General features: G+C 36.0%; 1 protein-coding gene across 1 annotated transcript; it reads left to right on the top strand.

The window, feature by feature from the left end:
- The first annotated feature begins 14,229 nt into the window (after positions 1–14,229).
- On the top strand, positions 14,230–26,575 carry LOC112750618 (probable ethanolamine kinase). The gene is made up of 11 exons (XM_025799416.3): positions 14,230–14,628; positions 15,009–15,100; positions 15,301–15,407; positions 16,449–16,554; positions 17,592–17,714; positions 17,877–17,968; positions 19,363–19,447; positions 24,434–24,539; positions 24,616–24,682; positions 25,902–25,994; positions 26,076–26,575. Exons 1-11 carry the CDS (start codon positions 14,492–14,494, stop codon positions 26,202–26,204), a joined length of 1,137 nt encoding a protein of 378 aa, XP_025655201.1. The 5' UTR covers positions 14,230–14,491; the 3' UTR covers positions 26,205–26,575.
- Positions 26,576–26,988: the final 413 nt, after the last annotated feature.

Below are 26,988 nucleotides of genomic sequence, written 5' to 3' on the forward strand. Positions count from 1 at the left end.
AAAAAGTATTATGTTCTAATATCGATTTTAAATATAAAAAAGGGCTTATGTTTTTAGTTAGACTTAAAGATTTCGTTCAGAGGAGCTTTTAGTGATTTTAAAGTAGATTGGACTTTGATTGAATAATTGCGTTTGTGACATTTTGGAAGAAGTAAGAGAATTGGTTTTTGAGAGTGAACCTGAAAGTGGTTTTGACTTAAATGGATTGGCTTCATTTTAAGTGAATTAGTTTTGAATCGGGTTTGAGACTTGTGACTTATATGATTCGATTTTATAATAAATTCTGTTTCTATTTACTCAAACCAGAAAGCTATGATTTTAAGAGTTTTCAATTAATTTTTAAGGAATTGAGATAGGTTGTTCTCCCCTAAAGTTTTGGGACTCTGCTGCGCAATTTTATTACTAAATCCTGATTCTAAAATGAATGATTTTGATGACTTTGGAGTTTCAGAAAATGTTACCAAGGAAATGGATTTTTGGTTTTAAAGGAAATTGATTTGAGGAATTGGAAACTGATGATGAGTTTGAGTATGTGGTTGTAAAATGCATTGTTCACCATCGTAGGGGTTGTGGCAGTCTCCCGCCTGCGTTCGAATGTGAGGGTTGTGGCAGTCTCCCGCGCATGTGACATGCATTGGATTGGAAAGTCGCTATGCGCCTTCGGCAACGGCTGTGGCAGTCTCCCGCTTGTCGAGGTAGCGGTGCCGGCGTAGAGGTTGAGGTAGTCTCCCGCCTACATTGAGATGTGAGGGCTGTGACAGTCTCCCGCTGACATAACCTTTCTGCCGCAAGAGTGAACTCGGGCACTATAACCCGAAAGAGTGTCGGACACTATATCCACAGACCAATAGTGTGCAGGGCACTATATCCCTATCATAGTAGATTTTTCTGTTGCATGAGTGTGCAGGGCACTATATCCCTGGCATGGCAGAAAGGCTACATCTCCTGAGATATGTCGGGTTGGCTTTTTTGAACCGACAAGTGATATCACGAGCCAATAGGATAGACATTCATCATATGCATCTATGTGACATTGTTTGAGTGTGCATATTATAATTGGGTTGCCTATTTGAATAATTATGTTTAACTACTAATTGCTATACTTGATGTAACTGCTTTGTTTGTATTTGAACCTCTCTACTTGTGTTTGTAATTGAAATTGGTTGGATTGTGGTGAATTGGATGCTGATTGAGTTGTTTGGGCCTGAGGCCGTGATTGATTCTGTGATGGGGCGGAGGCCATGATTGGTTTGAGTTCCTGGTTTAGTAAAGTATGAAAAATCAAACTGGTTAAGCATAGACTTAATGAACCTATACTTGAAACAGCTTGGTCATTTATACTGTCTAGAAAAACTTTTACTATTTGATACATAAGGTTTTGGATTTTGCATAATAAACGGGTTTCTCTTTTTAAAAGGATTTCAGATTTTTGAATGTAAACCTTTGGTTTTTGAAACGATACATAAGGCGAACAACGGTCACTGTACTCTGAAAATAATTTTATTTTACGTATCTTATTATAGCAATTCTGTAACCCTATAGTGAGAACCTTTTCGAGGACGATGTTCTCACTCCCTTACAGGTATTTTCTTTTTAGGATATGGACGAAGAAGTCACAAAAAGTTTATTTCATTTTTGTTTATATGATGTATTGTATTGTTTTAGATATTATGTTTTTTTCCTCACCTTTATCTTTACACATTTGGTAAGAGGGATAGGATTTGTATTTTGTAATGATTGTAGGTCAATATTACATAAATATATATACATATTCTTGTTAAGTGTTGTATATGGTTGTGAGTATGTATTTGTGTTTTCAAATAAAAATCTTTTGAACGGTTATACGGTCTTAAGTTTTAAACAAGCTCCTATCTTAGTATTAAATATGTTAAGTGTCATTGTAATGTTCGAGCTATTAGAGTGGCGCAGCCGGAAGCGTGACATTCTGGTAGTAAGGGTGTTACATCTGCCACAGGAGAGCAAAGGCCAAAGTTAACAAAAAATAATTGATGCTGAATAATAAAAAAGATTATGTGAGAATCTGCTGTAGAATGGCAGTCAGATAGATGGTGGTGTGACCATTGAGATTTGCTTTTTAGGAAACCTTCAGCCTAGGACCGCAGCCTGTGACAATAGGGGGTATTCACAAAGGTTTTGCTAGACATACTTTCGGCGTGCGGCCGCAGCCTATGATGATAGGGGATGTTCATAAAGGTATGTCAGGCATAAGTCGGTGAGGAAAAGCCACCCTGTATTGATAGGGGGTGTGTACAGGAGGTATGCCAACTGAAAAGTCGTATTCGGGTGTGATTACCGGATATTGTTGGGAGCGGATATGTAACCGACAAATGAGCTCATTACCTACCCTAGGGATAGACATGCACCATATTTGTTTGCGTATATTTCCTGTTAATTCTATTTTCTGTGATTGTGTATGTGATGTGCTTGATTTTCTATATTCTTTAGTTATTATGCTTTATTGTGTTTGTTGAATGTTGTTGTTGACTGAGTATAGTATTAAAACGGACTTAACTAACTACCCCAGTCTTACTAAGAACTTCCCAGTTCTTACTCCGTATTTCCACCCCTTTCATCTATAGGTACAAAGGCTTATTACGAAGTTGCAGGAGTATAGAAGAATATGTTGGCAAATTAAGTTGTTGTTAGAATTTATTTTTTTTCTCGCCTTGTTAGTTGACGTTTTATTCAGAAGGGTAGTGTAAGAACCGGCTTAATTGCTTTAATAAAAGAATAATTTAATTGCCCAGAATAGATTCGAAAATATAGAAATGATATTTTCAGAATAAAAAGGTGAAATTTAATTTCAATGAATTTTTCTGAGTTGGAAAATGTATCTTTTGGGAAAGATTTTTGTAAAAATGTATACCGGTGCTTAAGCCGGCAGTACCGGCTCTAGTCTGTCCGGTATCGTGTTTTGAGAAAAATAAGATTTTGAAATTTATTGTTTTGAAAAGATAAAAATAATTTAGAATCGAAAACCAGACACTAATCTTAAAGGTTTTGGCCCAAAGTAGGTCAAACGGACCTGAAACGCTAACGGGTTGGACCAGATCCAAGTTGAGCCCAAACCCAACATATATATTCACATTTAAGTGGCTAACCTAGCCACTTTCAGTACAAACAAGAGAGGGGGAGGCGCTGAGTTGAGAGAGAAGAGAGGTGAGGGTTTGGTCACTATTCACCACTAACTTCTGGTGGCCATAACTTCAGCTACGGAGCTCCGATTGACGAGCCGTTTATGACCACGTGAAACTCTCATCAAGCTCTTCAATTCTATCTAAAAAACTCGAATCCCAAGCTCCAATGTTTTGTTCTTTGACAGATTTTAGTTATGGCTTTGTTAGATTGAGATTTTCATGGTTTTTTTTTTTATTTAGAGGTGGTCTAGCATTGGTATATTATTGGGTTTTACCCCTAATACCGTTGGGTAAGGTAAGGTTTCACTAAGCCCTTGTGTTTAGTTATTTTTGTAAACCCTAGGTTTGATGTGATATGTTGTATGATGTTAGATTGAGTTTTGGAGTTTGTTGGAGTGATGCTGGGTGGTTTTGAGCTTGGTAGCTTTGCTTGGTATTTTGAGTTGCATGGAAATTGGCCAACGTATGGTTTCGATTTTTTTGTGTAATATGTAATATTTCTGGACACTTAGGCTAGTTGACCTTAAGATAGGTTTGAATGATGTGATTGTATGATTAATTGTATATAAATGTTATGCTTGATGATGGTTTGGATGGAGTTGAATGAGTTTGATTGTGATGATATATATGTTGGTAGATGATGATTATTAATGAGTTATGTTGGTGGGTGTTGAGGTTTGAAGATGGATGTTGATGATGATTTTGATTGTTGGTTATTGTGGTTCATGTTGAAAATAAATGAGTGAGGAGGTTTGATGAATTGAATGGATTGATTTATGATAATAGGACTTATTAGATGAAAGATTTGATACATGTAGCATTGATGATTGTTGGGAATTTGAATGGTGGTATTAAGGAAATTGGATGTGATATTAGGTTGAATTTAGAGTTGGAGGATGTGAGTATTAAATGGTTTAGATGATTGAATGATAGGTATGGTTAAGGAGTGTTTAGTATGGATTCTTGAGTGATTTTGGTATTGTTGGGTTGTGAATAGTTTGGTTTTGAATTAAAAGTTTTGGTGAAATTGAGTTTTTAAAGTTTTTGGTAAAAATGGATTTTAGGCCAACTTTGGTGGATCATATATTGAGCTACAGTTTTTAAAAATTGATTAAATTTTTATCAAATTAAAGATAATTTAAATAGCTTTAAAATGGTATAGATTTTGTGAAAATTAGAATTTTGTAGAGAAAGATATGATTGTTAGAAGTTAGTGTCAAAAATCTGATTTCTGTGATGTTGCAGAAATTATGAGTTCTGGCATGTGTGCGCATGCACACTGCTGTGCGCGTGCTCTAAACAGTGGCTACGTTTTGACTTGTGCGTACGCACAAGGGTGTGCGCACGCACACCCTGTGAATTTTTTAATGCATGTGTACGCACCCTCTGGTGCGCACACACATAAAGAGAGATGCCTATTGTTGAGGGCATTTGCACACTCTCGTGCGCACGCACACACTGGGAAGTGCATTCTATTAAGGGCGTTCACGCGTATCTATGCGTGCATTTAAAATGAAAACTTTAATCTTCTGTGCGTATGCACACTTTATGAAAATTCTTCTGGGAGTGCGTACGCATAACCCTATGCGTATGCATACTGCCCCTGTTTTTCAAAGAAAATCTTATTTTTAACTGTTTTACCTTCCCGGCAAGCTTGCAAACTTCTGTAACACTTATTTAAAACCTTTTTGCCAGTTTTAGGATCTTGAATCAAGGGAGAAATAATAAGTGACTAAAAAGGGGTATTTTAGTTATGAGTTTAGAGCCGTTGACATATGTTTGGAAGGTTTGTGTATTTTCTAGCTTGAATTGGTGAATGTTGAGTTGCAGAGTTTATGGTTGAAGAGATTTTTGAGAAATGAGAATATTTATGATGAATTTGAAAAGTTGGAAACCGGTAATGGGATTGTTATGATGAGTTAAGAATTCGGAAAGGAATAATGAAATTATTGGATTATATGGGAGTGTGCGGAGCCTATATCTCCGGCATGGCAGATTTTTCTGCTGCATGAATGTGCAGAGCCTATATCTTTGGCGCGGCAGTTTTTTTGCTGCAAGAGTGTGTCCAACACTAATTATTGCTTCCTTCTCTGTTGCATGAGTGTGCATAGCTTATATCTCTGGCGTAGCAGACTCCCTGCTGCATGAGTGTGCAAAGCCTATATCTCTGGGCATGGTAGGAAGGCTACATCTGGAAGGATGTGTCGGGTTGGTATTTATAGACCGACAAGTGATATCATGAGCCAATAGGACAGGCATTCATCATATGCATCTTCTACTTGTTGTTTTCTTTGCTTAATTTCTGTTATACCTAAATGAAACACATGTTTACTTGCTAATTGTTCTAATTGTTGTATATGTACTTGTGCTTTACTTGTCTGCATTACTTGTGTTTTCTACTGGGATTGAGGAGGCTCGGTAGGCGATGGCGATGGGATCGCATGGAGGTTAGGCTAGTGAAGGCTGTGGGACAGCGGTGCTATGCTAGTTAGAAATCTCTTAAGTTAGAATACCCTGTTTATGGTTTAAGTTAATTATTTCTTTTGTTTAACCATGAATATCTGTATTGACGTGAAGTTCTAGGATTGCCTTTGGCATCCCAGAACCTTACATCTTACATAATTGGGCACTGTTACCATATTGAGAATCTTCGGTTCTCATACCATATGTTGTTGTTTTTCAGATGCAGGTCACAACCCACCATGATGAGTTTGTGGATGTGGTGACAGAGCGGAGTATGATCTTCCTTAAGTTTTATTTCACTTTACTTTTGTTGTAGTACTCTCACCTTTGGTATATTTAACGTTGTTGCCTTAGAGGCTTTACTTCTAAAAAATTTTGAGAGATATGTTGTTGTTGTTTTAAACTTCAAAAATTCTGTTGTATTCAGTTTGACTAGCCGGCCTAAACTCCGCAGGCTGTGATTAGTTCTCTTCTTGGTATTTCATACTTATATATATATATATATATATATATATATATATATATATATATATCTTGTTAATTTAATTATTTATCTTATGTATCCTGGAGCTATCTACAAGGTTTTATATATATTATGTCTTGTTTTATTCGTACCTACGCATTTAGTTATTGTGTGTAAACGCTTCGCATTTCGTAATTTCGCTTTATGCAATTTCAGCTTTTATTCCTTCATCGGCCTTCTAGTATTACTATTTCTTTCTATATATATATATATATATTATACGAGCCTTGGAACTGTCGTGACACTTTGTTATCCTTCGCTTTACGGCACGAGGTAAGGCTTAGGGTAACGGGGTGTTACAGGTAGGTTTTGTAATTGGTTCTATATGTAATACTATAATGTATTATTAATATTAAATATGTGAATATGCATTATTTGTTCTTGATGGAAAAGTTTCAACCTTTTAGAAAGGCTATCTACAGATTATTGCGTAAAGGCTCAATATTAAATAGATAATATAGGAATTAGGTTAGTAACGCCATACTTTTCATATGATCAATGCTCCCTTTGGCCACTCAACACTTTATATCAAATGCAAAGCCAGTCTGATAACATTGCGATAGAATTTACCTTTAAGTTTTAAATGCACTTTTTTATCACAGATAAAATCAGACGCACTCCACCATTTTGACCAACCTGCTTGGATCCTATGATTTACATCATGTTCAATCTCTCCATAATCTTGTATGATGCACCTAAAATACTTAAAACTTTAACTTTTCGTAAGATATTTTCTCCAATCTTCACCTCTATATTAGTGTTTTTCCTTCGGCAGCCGAACTTACATCCCATATATTCCGTCTTGCTACGGCTTATGCGTTGACCATACACTTCTAGAGCTTCTCTCCATAAATCCAACTTCTTATTTAGGTCTTCCCTTGACTCTCCCATAAGGATGATATCATCGGCAAAAAGCATGCACCATGGTACAAGCTCTTGGATATGCTTTGTGAGTACTTCCAAGACTAAAATGAAAAGATATGGACTTAAGGATGATTCTTTGTGTAATCTTATGTCGATAGGAAATTCTCCTGTCACACCACCTTAAGCCTTCACACTAGTTGTATCCCCATCATACATCTCTTTAATTGCACGAATATATGTGATCTTTACTCTCTTCCTTTCCAAAATCTTCCATAATACCTCCCCAGGTACCCTATCATACGCTTTTCGAAATCAATAAACACCATATGTAGATCCCTTTTATTACTAAGATACCTCTCTATTATCCTTCTTAATAGGTATGTAGCTTCAGTGGTGGATCTGCCTGATATAAAACCAAATTGATTCTCTATTACCTGTGTTTCTTGTCTCAGCTTTCGTTCTATCACCCTTTCCCACAACTTCATGGTATGGCTCATAAGTTTAATCCCTCTATAGTTTCTGCAAATCTATATATCTCCCTTATTCTTGTAGATAGGTACCAAGGTGCTCTTTTTCTTACTCATTTGACATCTTCTTTGACTTTAAAATCTCATTAAAAGACTTGGTTAACTAATTGATTCCTTTCTCTCCAAAGCCCTTTCAAACTTCAATCGGAATATTATCAAATCCTATTGCCCTTCTATTTTTCATCCGCTTTAGAGCCTCTTTTACCTCGAAGTCTCGAATCCTTCGATAGTAGTCGAAGTTTTGATCTTCTTCCTCTGTGCATAACCGTCCAAGACTCGGAAGAGTCTTTTATCCTTCATTAAATAACTCGTAGAACTAACTCTTCCACCTTTCATTGATCTTCTCATCTTGAGTCAAAACCTCTCCGTCTTTATTCTTTATGCACTTAACCTGATTCAAGTCTCTCGTTTTCTTTTAGAGTTCTTTGCGGAATCTATATATACCTTTTTCTCCTTTCTTTGTGTCTAAAGATTGGTAGAGACCCTCATATGCTCTTGTTCTGCTTCATTTATAGCCACTTTTGTCTCTTTCTTAGCCGCCTTATATTTTTCCCAATTATTTGCATTGTGGCACAAAGACCACTCTTTAAAGCACTCCCTTTTTGCCTTTATCTTTCTTTTGTTGTTCTTCTAATAACTTCTTCCATCTTCCTCCACATCTCCTCCGTACTTCCATCCCATTTTCACTTTACCTTTTCTCCTACCTATCTTAGGAAGCTTCTTTGTTTCTCACCTTTTATTTGCCACCACCTCGTCCTCTTGGGTTTTTCGTATGATGTCTTTTTCTCAACTTTTGCTCAACACGAAATCTATTACGAGTATCGTATGTTGTATTGTTAAATTCTCTCCCGAAATAATTTTACACTTAATGCAAAATTTCTGGTAGACTCTCTTCAATAAAAAGAAGTCGATTTGAGAGCTTGTCATGCCACTCCTATAAGTTATAAGATGTTCGTCTCTCTTTTTAAAGCATGTATTTGATATAGGAAAGTCAAAAGTTGAGAAAAAGCCTAAAATAGTTTTACCCTCGATATTGACCACCCTGAAACCATGGCCTCCGTGAATACTGTCATACCCAATCACTTCTCTTCCAACATGGCCATTTAAGTCTCCTCCTAAGAAAATCTTATCTTCTGAAGGTATGTTTTGGACCAAACTCTCTAGATCCTTCCAAAATCTTATATTGTGTTGTTCGTCTGAACCCACTTGTGGTGCATAGGCACTAATCACATGAAAAGTACCTCTTTCCACCACAAGTTTTATAGAGATGATCTGATCACCCACCATCTTGACATCCACTACGTCTTTCTTCCACTGCTTATCCACGATAATACCAACTCCATTCCTATTTTCACCTTTTTTTGTGAACTAGCTTATTTACCCTCGTCCGTTCACAAAAATGCAAGAACTCTTGCTTATTTAACACTACACCCGGGCACCGATGTAGCGGTTCTTACTCATTTGACATTGTACGTGAGCCATACAACGCGTTGCTTCCGGGCAATGACATAGTTTTAGCACAATAACGTCTTTGATCTATATCATGAAGGTTCGACTAAGTTTTAATGTTGGCTGTCGAAGGCCTAACACAACATTCCTCCTTTATCCGGACTTGGGACCGGCTATCTACCGCATGTGTAGCATAGGCAGAGTTAGTGATAGAATATAATAATTTTGAAAAAATAATAAAATTAAATATCATTTAAGAAATTAAATATAAAATTAAAAAATAAAATATTTTTTATCCATTAAAATTATAAATAAAAAGTACTTTGAATATAAATTTTTATCTCTTTTTTAAATTGAATATTATTAAAAAATAAATAAATAAACTTAATAACATTTATAAATAGTTAAATTATAATGTTTATAAATTTTTATCTTAATTTTGTTACACATAATAATGACATAATAAATTTTTTAATATTTTATTTAATTTAAATTTATGAATTTAATACATTCTAAAAATTAACTAACTTATAGAATTTTTATATTTGTTTTTAAATATTTCTTATTCTTAAATTTTAAATTATTTTAATAAATTTATAATTTTAAAAATAAAAATATAAAAATTATTTTTTTAAAAAACAACAAAAAAAAAAGTGGTTGAACATGCATACATATCTATTGAACCGCTAGTTTTTATAACACAATACCTATTATGAAATATAAATTGTGACGTATTTATGTGGTAATTTTTATTTTCGTGTAGAATGAAACATAATATAATTATACCTATTTGGTGAGTTAAACCCCATTTTGGTTTTGATATTTGGAAGATGGTTAAGCAGGCATTCTCCGGTGTTACTCTTGATCCGAGAATGATGGAAACTTTACTGGTTCTTATTCCAAAGATTGAATTACCGGTATCTATGAAGGATTTCAGGCCGATTAGTCTCTGCAATGTAGTTTACAAGATTATCACAAAGGTCTTTGTTAATAGGCTCGGTCCTCATCTTGCGGAGATTGTTGGTTCGCTTCAAGGAGGATTTATTCCAAGACGAGAAACTCCTGACAACATCATTATTACTCAAGAAGTCCTCCACTTTATGAAAAAGACTAAATCAAAGAAAGGCACACTGACCTTTAAGATTGATTTGGAGAAAGCTTATGACAGAGTTGACTGGAGGTTTTTAGCTCATACCCTTAAGAGCTTTGGTTTTTCCAGTCCTACTATTAATTTGATTATGAATTGTGTCACTATTTTCTCCTTATCTATTCTTTGGAATGAGAATTGTCTAAATGGTTTTACTCCTAGCCGGAGTCTTAGACAAGGAGACGCTATGTCACCCTATCTCTTTGCGTTGTGTATGGAGAGATTGGCATGCTTTATTAGTTATCAGGTTGATTCAGACTTGTGGGAGCCAGTTGCTGTTTCTAGAGGGGAACCAAGAATATCCCACTTAATGTTTGCGGATGACTTGCTTCTATTCTGTAAAGCTACAAAGAGACAAGTGCAAAATGTGATGTTGGTTTTAGAGGCTTTTTGCAAAGCATCTGGGATGAAGATTAACGTGGAGAAGTCTAAAGCGCTTTGCTCCAAGAATGTCTCTGCAATAAGGAAAGAGATTTTCACTGGGGTATCCTCTATCAGATTTGTCCAGGACTTGGACAAGTATCTTGGAGTTACCCTTAACCACTCTAGGGTGACCCGTTCAGCTTTCAATAATGTCCTAGATAAGATTTGGAGTAGACTAGCAAGTTGGAAAGGGAGTTTACTCAATTGGGCTGGTAGATTCTGCTTGGTTAATTCTGTTGCAGCCAGTATTCCCACGTACCAAATGCAGGTGTCTATGTTTTTCAAAGAAATCATTAGTAAATTGGAGTTTATGATGAGAAATTTTCTTCGGAAAGGACAAGTTGATGGAAGAGGATTGAATCTTTTTAGTTGGAAGGTATTGGTTACTCCAAAAAAATATGGAGGTTTGGGAATTAGAGATCCTTATTGTGTGAATATTGCTCTTCTTGGGAAGCTAGTTTAGACTTTTTTCTAGCAGCCAAACAAGTTATGGGTCCAATTGTTGGATGCCAAATACTGATAATCTCATATGACTGTTTTAGATGTCCTAAGAACAAGGACTCTCCCATTTGGAGGAGTCTTAGAAAGGCTTGGAAAGTGTTGAAGGATGGGTTTGCTTGGTGTATTGGGAATTTGAATCAGAATTTTTAGTTTTCTAGCTGGAGGAAAGAAGGGCAGTTATCTAATGAGATGGATTATGTTCACATTTCTGATTCAAATCTCCGGATACAGGATATTTGGTCGGTTGGTAGGTGGCATTTGAATACTCTTTATTCTCCTTTATCTCAAAATCTGAAAGGTCATATTCTCTCTTACAATTCAGATGTGCAATCAGGTCCAAAAGTGGGTTGATATTGGTTTCGGTCTGCTGCCAAAGTCTATGACTCACGCAATGGTTACTTGTGGTTGTGTAAGCAGCTGTTTTGTTAAGAGGAGCGGGAGAAATGGCTTTGGCTTTGGCGCCAGCTTGTTCCACAAAAGCACAAGTTTTTGGTTTGGCTGTGTCTTAAGGAGGCTCTTCCTACTGCAAGTTTTCGCTTCAGAAGAGGGATGTCATCATCGGATAGGTACCTAAGATGTCTTTCTAGTCAGGAATTAGTTTTACATTGTATTCGAGATTGTCCAAAAACTCAGCTTGTATGGCATAGGTTGGATATTTTTTGTCATCCTTTGAATTTGAAGAACTGGTTCTTGTATCATAGTAGAGAGCATCCATTTAAGTTCTTTTAGGGATTTTGGTGGATATGGCGAGTAAGGAATAATAATGACATCTTTAATCCTCATGAAACTTGGCCTCCGAAAAAGGTGATTTGTCTGGCATTAACTTCAGAAAAGAGCTTAGGAATATTTTTGAATTACAATGTATGTCCCTTCCCTCTACTCTAAATGGTTTTTGGAATTTCCCATCCATTATTACTTTCAAGATTAATTGTGATGCTAGTTATCCTGGTTCGGTTGATAGTGTTGGTTTTGCTTGTGTTATTAGAGATTGTAATGGGAGTTGGCAAAGGGGGTATTTGGGAATGATTAAGAGTAATAGTATTCTTCAAGGTGAATTGTTTGCTATTTGGAGAGGATATCTCTTAACCTGGGATGTGGGTCAACGAGATGTTATTTGTGAGACGGATTGTATAGAAGTGTTTAATCTTGTTACTAATCACCAAGATGGTTTTAGGTTTATTGATCCATTGGTGCTCAAAATAAGAGATATCATGCATTGGAATTTGTAACAGCCCAGACCACCCGCTAGCATGATATTATCCGCTTTGGCACACAAGGCCTCACGATTTTGCCTTTGAGGATAGGGATGATAGTCGAAGCCCCCCACACTCACTCGTCAAAACGCGTCATGTTAGGGAGAGGTATCCACACCCTTATAAGGCATGTTTCGTTCCCCTCCCCAACCGATGTGGAACCTTACAATCCACGCCCCTAAGGGAGCCCAGCGCTCTCGCTGGCATATTGATCTGGGCTCCGGCTCTGATACCATCTGTAACAGACTAGACCACCCGCTAGTATGATATTGTCCGCTTTGGGACACAAGGCCTTACGGTTTTGCCATTTAGGATAGGGATGATAGCTGAAGCCCCCCACACTCACTCGTCAAAACGCGTCATGCTAGGGAGAGGTATCCACACTCTTATAAGGCATGCTTCGTTCCCCCCTCCCAACCGATGTGGGACCTTACAGAATTGGCGTATTGACTTTCGTTTGATTATGAGAGATGCAAATACGGTGGCAGACACTATAGTAAAGATGGCGATGAAGTTACAACTTTCTCATGTGGAGCTTCCTTCACCTTGGGAGGAGTTTAAGAGTAGTCTTAAACGGGACTGTCCCTCTATTTAAGCAGTTCATTTGTTTTGTTTTTCTTTGTTTAGTTTATTAAGTCACAAAAAAAAATCCTATTTTGGTCTTTGAGATTGGCAAGTTGCACTAATTTGGTCCCTGACTTCTCAATTGTTACAATTTGGTCCTTCAGATTTAAAAAAGTGCACCAATGTAGTCCCTCGTGTATCTTCTGTCGTTAGAACTCAACTCTGTTAGGTAGCGTTTGTTTTGAGGTACTGAGACAGAGACTGAGACTCAGTATCATGTTTGTTGGTTCAGAAACTGGTACTAAAATTTTTGTCTTTGTCCCTAAAATTTCAGTATTTCAGTACCTCCAAAAAGTAGGGACACATGGGACTAAAATTTTTAGAGATGAAGACTGAAATTTTAATAACATTTTATACTTAAAATATCCCCATTTCAATTAATTAATTCCAATTTTACCCTTTGTACAAATTAAATTAGAATTTCATTCTTGTTTCAATTTCTGTCTCCGACTTTGCACCAAACAGAATACTGAGATTTATTTCAATCTCTATCTCTTAGTCTCTGTCTCTCAGTCTCAGTCTTTCCGTCTCTGTCTCTCCACCAAACGCTTAATTAGTGACGTAACTCAAGTCTTGTCACGCTAGACATATTAAAACGACGTCATATGCGTTTTGGCGTTAAAGAATGCACTAAATGACGTCGTTTGAGAGTTTGAACAATACTAAAACGTTATACCCCTCCCTTTTAATATTGTTCAAACCCTGAAATGACATCATTTAGTACTCTTTTAGCGTAAAAACGTGTACAACATCGTTTCAATATGTCTAACATGGCAAGACTTGAGCTATCTCACTAGCGGCATTGAAGAGGGATTATAGTGGTGTACTTTTTGTATTTAGAAACCAAATTGTAGCAATTGAAAGGTTCAGAGACTAAATCAGTGCAACTTATCAATCTCAAAAATTAAAATGGAGCTTAACTCCTATTCAGTCGCTAATATTTATAACGTGGTTACATATTATGAAATATAAATTGTCACATATTTATGTGACAACTTTTGTTTTTTTTTTTTAAGAATGAAAAATAATATAATTTTTAAATTTATTTAAATAAAAAATTTAATATTTATGATATGCTAATTGATATATTTATAAAAGTGAAAATTTATGTAAAGTTATTTTTATATAAATTTAATAATTGAAATAATTAAATAATTTAATAAATTTAATTCATTATCATTTAACTATGGTATTTTGACTATTTTCAATTATTAACTTTCTACGAAGACATTTGAGTTTTTACCGTTTATGAAATATTTTGAGTTTTGATAAACAATTTATAAAACAAATGCATTTTACGTAAACATGTGGTGGAGGCCATATTAGTCATTTCGTTGCGGAATCAACTCTCATCGTCCAACGCCACACGAAACACCGTTCTATTCGAATGCGAAGAAGGGGAACAATTTCCATAGAAAGAAACGATACTCTCGCCATCATCGACATCCGCTTCCTTCTCTCAAAACTTCCGAACTTCCTTTCTTTTGTTCTCTTGAAGCCACCACCGCCACCATCATCTTCGTTGCTTCTTCTTCTACTTCTTCCATTTCGGGTTTGATATGGGTGCCGAGGTTAAGATCTGGAATCCCGTGGAAGTAGCAGAGCAAGCCCGCAAAGACTATGCCTCGCAGATTCATTCTTCTCAGCTCATCATTGACCCTTCGCTCTCTTTCTCTCAAATGAAGCCTCTGATCATGTTCGTATTTCTAACGTTTCTTTTCTTTTCTTTTATTTATTTTTTTCGTGTGCTTCTTGGACCTGCCTTGTTTTCTTCGTTTCGTTTCTTGTTGGATTTCCTTTCTTTCATTTTATGGTGCGTTGAGTCGAAGCTTTTTCCATGAGAATGGGGAGCTTACTTTCAGTTGATATTGACCGAGTCAGACTTTTGCAATTCCCGAGTTTTGGGAATGATTCTATTCCTTTTGATTTGGTATTGTGTGGGTCTTGTAAATCGTTGTTTGTTAGGGTTGTTTATTAGTTGAAGGTTACTTCCCTGTTTCTTGAATTCTGTTCGTTACATCCATGCTACGCCTATATATATGATTTTTTGATACGTCGAGTTGTGGCTTTGTGCAGCAAGTTGTGTAAGGATATGTTCAAGGATTGGTCAAATTTGGATGATTCTTGCTTTGATGTTGATAAAATATCTGGAGGCATAACAAATTTGTGTAAGTAATTTCTCGTTATTCTTTACATTTGATTTTCCACTAAATGAATCGCTTTCTATGGCAAAGGCTTACTTGTTAGATATCATATAAATATAAATAACGTTGAGATTGATTTTTATCTGGTTGCTTAGTTAAATCTTATTCGCTGTTACCATTTTGGTTATTGATATAGAACCTAACTAGTAATTTGGCGTTGTCAGTACTCAAGGTCAGAGTTAAGGACGGAAGTTCTGTTGATGACATTATTACAATCAGACTGTATGGACCAAACACTGAGCACATTATTGATCGTCACAGGGAGTTGCAGGTTAGATACTATAACCATTACTATCTTAGTCACTGAATTGTTCTGCATGGCATAATTGAGTGAAATTTTGGTTCATTGTGCATTATTTTTTTATTTTTTGTTTTCTTTTTCTAATGCACTGAAAACGTTTAAAAGTTTGTTATAAATATTCAATCATGTATTGTCAACAACCAACTAGTTTGAAACTCTTAAGAGTACAAATATATAATTAGATTTCTGTTTCCATTGGAAAAAAAGAATTATGTGATTTAATGTTAAAAATCTTATTATAAAACCAGAGCTTTTAGGATAGAGGATGTTGCATATAAAGGTTCAAGTTATTTGTAGTTTCCTAGAGTTTGCCTATAAATTTCATTCAATATTAATACATCAATGCTTTTTATCTATTCCTGAAATTCCATTATTCCACAATATGCTTGATAGGTCAAATTTTTCAAATAAGTTAGCAAGGGATAGGCAGACTTAAACTCCCGATAACAATAATCTCAACTTGAAGAATAATCCCTTTTAGATGCAATGGTTCTGAGGCTTATTTACTTTTGGAAGAGAAACTCCCCCAAGGAAAACCAATGAGCTTTGTTCTACTCATCAAGAAAAAAAAGTGAGCTTTGTCCTACCCAATGAGGTTGCACACGTATCTGACACACCAATGTCTTTGATCGTAAACTAGTAGGCTGTTTTGGTTAATGTCCATGTCTACCAAAGACATGGACATGGTGGTATGCATCTACCTTTGGTTAGAAGACTCAAATTTTGTTGGGACAGGCTGATGCAGAAATGCGCCCAAAATCCATTTATTCTTAGTCCTTCCATAATTCTTAGATACAGAAATTGGACATGACTAAGATATGTATTACGAGTTTGTCCCTTAATTGGTAGATTATCGAATGTGCACATAGTATTTCAGTTTTGATTGAAGAAAAGTATGATTCTTAATTGTTCACATGTCTGCCAAACGTTGTGGTTAGATTGATTTCTTCACTGCATATACTCATTAACTGCCGTTTTACTTTGTGAATGCTTGTGAAATTTGGTGTTTAGGCTACCAAATACATCACATCTGCAGGATTTGGGGCTAAATGGCTTGGAATTTTTGGAAATGGCATGGTGCAATCTTTTATAAATGCACATACTCTCAGCCCATCAGGTACCCAAAAAATAAAAACTATTCAAAATCCTGTTTGGAGAAGGACTGACATGTCATAAATGCTGGGTTTTTTCAAACTACCCGCTTTGGAGTGTTAATAAATATCTGTTAGACACTAAGTATCTCTAAACAGTTTATCTCTACCCTGTATTGCATTTATTATATATACATTGCTGTAGGATATATGTGACATTCTTGGCTGTATATGTTTCATTATGGGAATAGTGTGAGGGACTATAGCTTCTACTTAAGTCCTTACTGGAAAAATTTAACTCTTACCATATTGCAATCACTGGGTTTTTACCATATGATTGGAATCACTATGTTGCAGTGGATCCTATTATTGCCTAGAATAAATGCTGGAAGTTTGAGCTTGCCTTCCCTTAACAGAGAATATTGTTGTTTACTCTTAACCTGACAAGGCTCCTTGAAAAGTTATAATTGTTACTTAATACTAATTTTGTAACTTAAAAGCTAAATATTTTATGTTAGCATGATATATATAATATTTATTCTTTCTTATGTGTTTATGAAGTACCATGTGGTGTAAAGCTTTGAGTCTGTTAGTAGCTCACATAGATCATACTTAACATGTTCCTTAATAAATGCTTTTGGTGAACCCTAGACCTGTCAAGAGTGTGTTTCATCATACATACTGGATTAGTTATGGAAATAAGAGTATTTCAATAATGGATTATAAGCTTAATTAATTACTTTATAATTAATATTAATGTAAAATCATTCTTATGTTTGGATATATGAAAACATTATTCAATAATGGTAGGAAGTGATTTCTTTATGATTTATAATGTTTGATATTTAAGATTCATTTTTTGAAAATTTTACAACTCCCAAATAGTGCTTAAAATGCATTCCTTAAAAGAACTTTATATTGTCTTGTGTAAGTAAGATACATACCAATTTTACCTATATTTCTGAAATTCATCAAATTGCATTTAAAACATTTTCTAGGTGAAAATGCAAGTGATAACTCTCCCTAACATGCACAATTGATGAATTCTACTATATTCTGGCAGATATGCGGGAGCCAAAGTTGGCTGCTAAAATAGCAAATGCATTGAGAAGATTTCATCATTTGGAAGTTCCTGGTTCTAGGGAACCCCAATTATGGAACGATGTTTGGAAGTTCTTTGAGAAAGGTCCCTTAAATTTCCTTCTTTATGTTGGATAGAACAACTTTGACTTTCTAACTATAATTCTAATATAGAATCTATTTTGATAAAGGAAAAGTGTATCTATTTGTTCGTTCTGCATTAATCTTAGTAGTTGATTTAGACATTTTTCATATGTTTATTTTACAGCTTCCACTCTAAAGTTTGATGATAGCGAAAAGCAAAAGGCTTATGAGACTATTTCATTCAAGGAAGTTCACAATGAAATTGTTGAACTGCAGGTGCTACCTTGTTCTCAAAAATATCTTGATGTTTTGTGTTTGTATTTATCTTTCATTTAGTCAGCTTTCAACATGAACAGTTTCAGATATTAGAAACTGGTTCTGAGTTAGTTAGAAAAAGGTTTATAAAAGGTGTTAGAGAAATAGAGAAGAGGTTGACAAATTAGAAATTGGGAAACTAGGAGAGCAAGGGCCTTCTTGAATATCTATTCTTAGCAATAATAAATACTTCGTAGCATGTTCTAACCCAGTTCCTTTCAGTGTATTTACTATACCAATTGAATGAAGGTATTTAATCATTTTTATCTTATATATTCTAGTGGATTAATTGGCACATTAATTGATCCTTTTATTTATTAAATGTGTGTAATAATAACAAATGTCTCCTGCACACTAATCTTCATAACCTGGATACAAGATTGGGCTCTGATATGAACCCATCAAGTAAAAATAAGAGGGGAGGTGTGCCTGCAGCCATGTAGGCCTATTTGTAGTCACTCATAACAGAGAAAATTGGTTTAGAGGGATAAGCCGTGTACATCAGATAGTGAAGGGGATGGAGACAAATAGTGATATAATAGAATGGACAGAGCATAGAGAGTATTTGGCAGTAATGGCATATGGAAAGGGGCAGAGGAGATAAGTACCCAAGAAAAGTGTGGAACTACACTTTAAGAGGTAGCTCCCTCCTCAAATACAACATGAAGCATCCCATAGTACTCAATGTGGGACTTTGGGCTTCCCATAGTATGATACCATGTCTCTAACAATACACCCGCCCATGGAAAGCTTTCGTCTGCAATGGCTTCACTCTATCGGCACTCTATCGCTATTTGGTATTCACCTTAATCCAACCTAGAGGTAGCCCCCTTTCTATGGCGCTAACAACCTAGCCTTGATGTCATTGTTAAGTACTAGAAAAAATTGTAAACCGCTTGGTATTTGGTTATCACTACTTGGTATTCACCTTAATCCACAGTAGCCATTGTTAACTATCTAAGGAAAGTGGAGAACCACATGTTTAAAAGCTAGCTCTTGAGGGTGTAAGAACTTCTCTCTTAACATCAAACATCTCATACTACTTGATGTGGGACTTTGGGCATCCACCCCCATGATACCCAAGTCCTTAACAAAAAGCCTCAGAAATTTTCCTCCTTAATCTTAAAGGGGATTAATTGGGAAAATAAGGTATCAATAAAAGTTAGACTGCAAAGACGTAAAGCAAGGCATGGGTTTAAACAATTTCATATAGGCATTGTTCATGATAAAATGACGTCATTTATGAAAAAGTTAGAAAAACTTGAATTCAGTAGCTAACGACTCATTTTATTTTTGACAACAATTTATTCTCGACTGAATTTTATTTTATTTTATTTTTTTGGGTTGTGCGACAGGAGTTGACTGACTGTCTCAATTCTCCAGTCATCTTTTCTCACAATGACTTGCTTTCTGGAAATATAATGGTTAATGCTGAAGAAGGTATTAATATTCTTTGATTATAATAAGCATGTTTGTGCTTCCACACTATGATTTTAGAAGTAAAAGCATGTTTCCACCCCCCTCCCCTCTTTTTTCTTTTTGGGGCAATGAACTATTCCGTGGTTAGTGCCTTAAGTAGTTCACTTTGACATCTATTTTGCTAAAATGCATGAATGGTATTGAAAAGTGACCACCTATGAGCCAACTGTCAATGCAGTTTACTTATTAGGGAGCATATTTAAATGTAATGATGTAGCACTGCTTGTTAATAAGTTCTAGCATTTAAATTTTACTTAAAATGTTGCTTTGTTGTTTAGTACAAAATTAGTTCAAAGTTTAGGAGCATGACCTTCGATTTTCACCAATATTTACTTATTGGGTTTATTTGTTTACTTACTCTTGATAGAAAACTGAATTTTATTAAGATAGAGAATAATATACAAAAGAGGATGAGGATTAGATATCCTCACAAAAATATAAAAACGGTTAAGACCATGTAGTAGAGTATGCCAATCCCTTTGAATGTCGGCTAAAGGAACTCTCTTAAACGAACCATGTGCAAAGTACCAAAGGGAAGCATCAAAGGTAACCCTATCCTAGATAAAGTCAAAATTCGAAAGGAACTATTAATTGGAGTATGACTACTGGTGATACTGGATCTCAGCTCACAGTTGAAGGGAAGATAGAAGACAATTAGCAAACGGTCAAAGGGAACTAGGGCACTTAGCAGCCCTACTCTCTGAAGCCAATTCCCAAATTCTGCCTCCTCTTTCTTCTTTTTCTCTACCCACTTATATCATTCTTTCCCGTCACAGAAAACATACATGCAGTCTGAGCGCACTCTGGCATTCTGATGCTCTCAATTTCTGCCTAACTTAGTTAGGCCTTGGGGACCCACTCAGTTCTCTCACTCCCTGATATTGCTTAGTTTCAAAAATGCCTCTGAACCTCTTATGCATATACACTGGCAGCTCTTTGTAGATATTATCCTTAAAGCTAATACTCCCCTTAGGAACTACTCCCTTGTCCTCAAAATGGAAGTCAGGGAAACTGATTTTAATATCAGCTGCCAGCACCCAAGAAGTTTCAAACTCTGCAATGTTCTACTATTTTACTGGAACCTCTAACTCACCTCGAGTGTTCTGCCACACTGCCAAAATTTCAGCAGGATAGACATGTAATTCTCAATCTTCTGCAAGATCTTGGGGTAACATTTGACGGGGAACATATTCTGCAATGCACTTCTTAACAGGGATACATGAAAGAAAGGGTATAACATGTGCGGGGAGGGAGTTGCAACTTATATGCCACTTCCCCCAATACTTTCAGCAACCTCACCTCAACATTCTGGCATAAGCGATGCGATGAATATGCAGTTGCTTTGGAAAACCAGAGAGAATGCAAGGGGCCGAGAGAGAGAACAATCACTAGAGAGTACGTGCTCAATACTAAAAAACGGTAGAGAGTATGCGAGGTGGAGAGAAAACTAGAGAGTATGTGAGGGGGCGGTAAACACTTGGGTGGGCTAAACAAAGAATTATAGATTCTAGGGTATGGAAGACAGATGAATCTAGAAGATTAGATGAAGAACCCTACACCGTTTTTATTGGGAACTTGCCTCATAACATATCAGAGAATGAAATTCTTCAACAATTTAAATGGATACGGGGAGATCAAGGATGGATATCTATATCGCAAAAACAGAGGAAGGGATATTTTTATGTTTGCTTTTGTAAGATACAAGATGAAAAAGGGAGCAATCAAAGCAATTCTGGAGATGAAGGACAATGTCCTGAGAGGGTGCCGAACGGAGGTTATAGAGGCAAAGTATGGAAAGAACAAAGGGATCATCTAGAGAGCACATGGTTGGAAGGAAAAATGTTAGGTTAGCATGAAAAAAAGAAGCCATAAATGGGTAAGAAAGAGGGAACGGGAAAATGATGATGATGATGAGAAAGAGAGGAACCATAGAAAATAAAACTCAACAAAATGAGTATGATAGGAGGAGAGAGCAAGGTACAATATTGGTGGAAGGAGAGGTAGTTCATGAAAACATCCCATGGCTCAAGAGGAGCTTTATAGGAGGAAAAACTTCGCCAATGAGTCTAGAAACGTTGTCAAAGATGCTAGAGGATGTGTGGAAGGATGAAATAGTTGTGGTGAGGGAAGCAGGGGGCTTATAAAATGGTGGTTTGCTTTCTTGATATGGATGAAGATGAGATTCAAATGGAAGCATGAAGGAGGGAGTTGTGTTCTTTTTTCTATGATGTTTGGTTGGAATGCTTTGGGATGCCATTTCATGCCTGGCCTCCAAGAAAATTTTTTAAAAGAGGGAAAGTTTGGGGATCATTTGTGAAGTGTGATGAGCTAACGGAAGAGGGATTTACCTTATAGCTCTGGAAAGCTTCTTATTGACTCTTGTCAGATGAACAGAATTGAAAGAGAGGTTTGGATGAAGATTGATGGAAGATGCTATCCGATTCAGGTTAGAGAAGTGGGATGTGAAATGTGTGGACCTGAATGCTTCCCAGACAAAAGGATTGGAACAGAGATGCTGTTCTCGGATGAAGAAGAGATCAACCGTGAAGAACACATTCAAGTGGAAAGCTTTGAACAGTATGACGCTGGCATAGGAAGGAAGAAGGAAGAGGGACGAAATGGAGAAAGTGGAGGCAAATAGGATGGCTGCCATGGAAAAGTCCTTGAAGATGAGGCATCGTGGTGGTTGTGGTGGTTGAAGAGGAGTACGGCGGAGTGCTTCCTGATGAAGTTGGAGCACGTTGTATTGGGAAATGAGTGGAAGTTTGATTTCCAAGAGAATAGCAACGATAGGGAAGCATTACAAGTAAGAAGCGGCGTTAGTGCAATGGCAGAAACGAGTGAAGAAAGTGACTTTGAAGAACATAAATCGATAATTATAGGGTGGAAAATTAGCAGAAGAATCAGGCTTTGAAGCTATTGATGAAGATGAAACACTAATGCAGATTTCGAAGATGAAAAATGTGAAGATTGAAGAGCAAAGAAAATTGAAGAAGGCAAGGGATAGGGCACGTAGAAGTAGAGGAGCCAACAAGAGAAGGGTTGGTAGTAAAATATCAAATGATTATTTCTTCTTGGAATGTCGGGTTAGGGGGGAAGGGAAAGACTGATATGATAAAGAAGTTTAGGAAAGCAAAAAACCAATGATACTAAGTATTATATAAACTAGGGAGAGCTTGTCATAGTGGGAAGTAGCTGGGATTTGGGGAAGGAAAGGATTGCAAATGGGAAGCTGTGAAATCTGTTGGAGCGTCAGGGGGGCATATTAGCTATGTCGAATCTTCTGTATTTTTTTGTGTGGATTTATGTGAGAAGGGGGAAAGGTGGCTGTCTTTGAAAGGATGCCTAAGGGAGGAGAGTTTTGAATGTGCTGTTTGTTTCGTTTATGGAGTTTTTGATAAAGGAAGAAAAGACGTGGGAAGAGTTGAATAGGATTATTGAAATGTATCAAGTGCCCATGATGATTATTGCCGACTACAATGAGATCTTGAAGACTAGTTACAAAAAAAGGTGGTGGAGCTTTAACAACTACGGCCAAAAGTAAGCTGTTTTATCATTTTTGGAATTCGGAAGGAGCTGAGAATAAGCAAAAGAAAAATTAATATGCATAGGTTTGTTTGGTATATGGACAAGAGGTAGTGGTTCGATTTTGGATGAGTTTTTGTGGTTTTCTAAACTAGCTGATGGATGGCTATGCCGAAGGTTGGGATTAGGAACCATGTATTAAGGAATGGAAAAGGAGGAGACTGGGAGGATTTGTTTGAATCAGAGGATATAAAATTGATGTATTGTTGTCTTTGCTATCTTTTATGCTTTATGTAGTTAGGATTGAATAAATATATTTGTTGAGTTCTTTTGTGTAGTACTAGGTACGTACTCTCTGATATTGTTGTACTCTGACTAGCAGTTTGGTCTCGCTATAATGATTCTATTAGAGTTTCTTTGTAATGGTGAAAAAAAAAATCCAGCAACCTCAAACGGGACATAGAACTTAGGACTGAGCTTTATCCCCCCAATACTTATCTGCATATTGCACCTCCTACACTTGTCGGCCTTATTCTTCACGTGGTATTAATTTGTCTAGGACTGCATCCCTTTTTGCAAGCATTTGGTTAACTTCCTTTACTGCAGAAGCAAATCACCCCTTCAGATGAGAGTGGGAGGGTTTCTTCTATATAGGCCATGGATGGAGTTGTTTTAGTAGATGCACTGCAGGTGGTGAACCACAATTCTGCCCAGCAGAGAAGTTTGGATCACTGCTTGGGTTTTATGACCGCAGAACACTGTAAATGTCTCGAGGTACCTATTCTCCTTCTCAGCTTGGCCATCATTCTGAGCATGGTATGCGGTGCTTTATTTTAGCTTAGTTCCTGCGCTTGAACAGCTCTGACAGAAGGAACACAGAAAAGCACTATCTATTTGTAACTGCCAAAGAAAATCCCTAAACCCTTGACCAAAGGAAATCCCGGACCAAAGAAATCCCTCATGGTTTTTCAATCCGTACAGCAAGTATAAGGGAAATTTAGATAAACAGTGAGGGTGATATTACCTCCCAGAGATAAATGAGCAAGTTACCAACATTCTAGCTTCTTAGGTGATATTCGTGTCGAGTTTTGAAGGGGAGGGAGGGTTTGGAGAGCTTGTAGTGTAAAATTTACACTACAAGCCTTCTCTTCCCCTTAGAGATCTTGAATACCACAAGATCCCAAAAAGAAAGAACTCAGGGATTTCCTTCCAAAGGAAAGCTACTCGGTAAGTGAGTTTATTTGATGACTGAAATGTATGATATGAATATAGTGTCAGTTTTATAGCGAAGTATCAAGGAGACAAGCATGCCTAATTGGGAATACTGTAACCTTCACATGTTAAGAGATAATGCTTACATTATTAATTCATTCAAGGTTTTCCGTCTTCAAAATTTCATTATTTGTTCTGACAAATCTCCAGATAAAGTTTACATCATTGATTATGAATATGCCTCGTACAACTACAGAGGCTTCGACATTGGAAACCACTTTGCAGAATATGCTGGCTTTGATTGTGATTTTGAGTTGTAAGTTCTTTGCTTGCTTCGCATCCTTTACTTAGGCATGATTTGTTGCTACTTCTTGAGCATCTTTCTCATGCAGGTACCCAAACATGAATCAACAATACCATTTCTTCAGGCATTACATACAACCTGACAGACCAAATGAGGTACACAAAAAGGGCCTTTTTTTTTGTGGTTTGGATGATCAATCCTATATAAAATCAAATGCATCTATCAGTTACAGAGTTAGATATTTAGCAAAGGATTTAGTTTGGATTGTTTTAGCCTTTTAGGTTAAAGACCACTTAAGGCTACTTATCATTTATAAGGATCTCCTAATTATTTTTTTTTAACTCTATGCCTATTGGGTCTTAAATAGATTTTTCTGTAATGATCTCTGTGTTTCTGCTTGCTATAGAAGTAAATTATCTTTTATTTATTTATTATTAATTCTTTTACGGGGTGGAAGACTGAAATTAAGTGCAGTGGTAAAGTTCCTGGCTTTATAATGGAAAACACTTAAAAAGTGAAAATGGAATATTTTCACAAGTCAAACAAACTTTGTTAAGAAAAGAGAACCTTTGAAGTCCCATATGTTGGAGGGTCAATGTTTCCACATATCTGCCTCTTGACACTATTTGATGTTTTGTTTTATGCTGATATAGAATAATTTTTTACTTTCCCATCCAATACCAGTCACTGGAGATAATAACAAAAATAATTGGTCAAAAGCTCTCATCATCTCTTAACATGAGATTCTATTCTTGTGGTGCGTGCTTGGGAACCAAAAAACATTTACATTAAAGCTGATTTTCTTCTGTTTCAAGACATCCTCTCCCATAACTACTTTTCTCAGTTTCTCATTTGTCATATAAACAAAGGACACACAAGAATATAAAACTTCAGGTGTGATGGGCGAAGTATGAAATTGACCCATTCTTCCTACCTATGGCACACTTGGATAAATTCACTTGCCTATCATTGATTAATCTCCGCTGCCATCATACTGATTTGATTAGTAGTGGTGATTACATTTTTACCCAATACATTTTATTAGATTTCCCTATAATGTAGTCACTTCTTATTTCTAACCTAACCCTTTTGTTTTCCAATATGTATGTTTTATGGTTAATCTTTACTGCTATCATCAGACGGGCAGTGTTTTGAGATATTAGCCTGGGATCTCCAGGTTAAACTACACAGTAACCTCGTTGTATGCAACAAGATTCAATTATTTGCATGCAGATAAAAATGTAAACTTATATATGATGCATTTTAGCTATGCGCATTAATGTATTTTGCTATCTCATGTGTCCTCTAGCTAATTTTATACTCTTCTTTTGCTATATTTGTCTTTAATAAATCATTTTATACTTGTAAATACAGGTTTCTGAGAAAGATCTTGAAACATTTTATGTTGAGGCAAATACATATGCATTGGCTTCGCACCTTTTCTGGTCTTTGTGGGGGATAATTCAGGTAGTGTATTGCCTCCTAATATGTTACATTTTCGGAGTAATGACTTCCATGTCTATAATTGTTTCGTTCGATATTTCTCAGGCAAGGATGTCGCCGATCGATTTTGATTATCTTGGTTACTTTTTTCTTCGATACAATGAATACAAAAGGCGGAAAGAAAGTTTTATGTTGATGGCGCGATCCTATATTTCTGGTGGCAAGAATAAATAGAATATGCTTAATCAGCCACAAATGTAACCCCCCCCCCCCCCTCTTTTCTTTTTTGCTTTTTCTTTACTTTTTCGGTCAAATTTGTTGTACGATGAGGCTCCAGAGTCCAGAGCCATGTAGTTCATTATTTTTGTAAAATATCTTGTGTAGCTGCTGATGAGAATAATGGCAATTTTGTGCGTCTAGTTTGAGCTTTAGAGGCTCTTTGCTTTTCATGTAGTCCTGTTACTCTTGCTTTCTGTATGTTATTCTTTCTCCTTTAGTCTTCTACAGTGACATTAACACATTTTTTTGGCTGTTAAGTGCAGTCCTTATTGTTTGTTGTAAGAAATAACATTTAACAGCAGTAGAAAGAACTATTGATATTCTCAGTTGTGATATATATAGCTCGGGCAGAAGGATTAATATTCGAAGGATGATATGCAATAATTTGGTCATAAGCAGAAAGATTAATATTCGAAGGATATGCAATAATTTGTTCATAACTAATTCAATTCATAATTGATTCAAATTAATTTGTAACTGTTTCATGATTGATTCATAAATAATTGATTTATAACTACATCAGATATTTAACTTATCAGCCATTTCTCTGTTAGTAAGTACAACAAACACGAGCGGGTTTTTAATTGATAAGTATATTTTAGTTTTTTTTTTTTTTTTAAATTAATCTTACGAAGCTATTTTTTGTCAAAATATTCAATATCCTTTTTAGTCTTGGGTAAAGTGTTTTTTGTCTAAACATTTGTGATTTTTTTTTTAAATATTCTTAATATTTAATTTT

The sequence above is a fragment of the Arachis hypogaea genome, chromosome 15, assembly GCF_003086295.3.
Source record: "Arachis hypogaea cultivar Tifrunner chromosome 15, arahy.Tifrunner.gnm2.J5K5, whole genome shotgun sequence".
NCBI classification, from domain to species: Eukaryota; Viridiplantae; Streptophyta; class Magnoliopsida; order Fabales; family Fabaceae; genus Arachis; species Arachis hypogaea.

What these genes read in the sequence shown, in the direction of transcription:
- LOC112750618 (XM_025799416.3), top strand. Translation starts at nt 14,492, where the DNA reads ATGGGTGCCGAGGTTAAGATCTGGAATCCCGTGGAAGTAGCAGAGCAA. An exon ending in ACATACTCTCAGCCCATCAG is followed by an intron (nt 16,555 to 17,591) that starts GTACCCAAAAAA and finishes ATATTCTGGCAG; the next exon opens with ATATGCGGGAGCCAAAGTTG. An exon ending in AATGGTTAATGCTGAAGAAG is followed by an intron (nt 19,448 to 24,433) that starts GTATTAATATTC and finishes ACAAATCTCCAG; the next exon opens with ATAAAGTTTACATCATTGAT.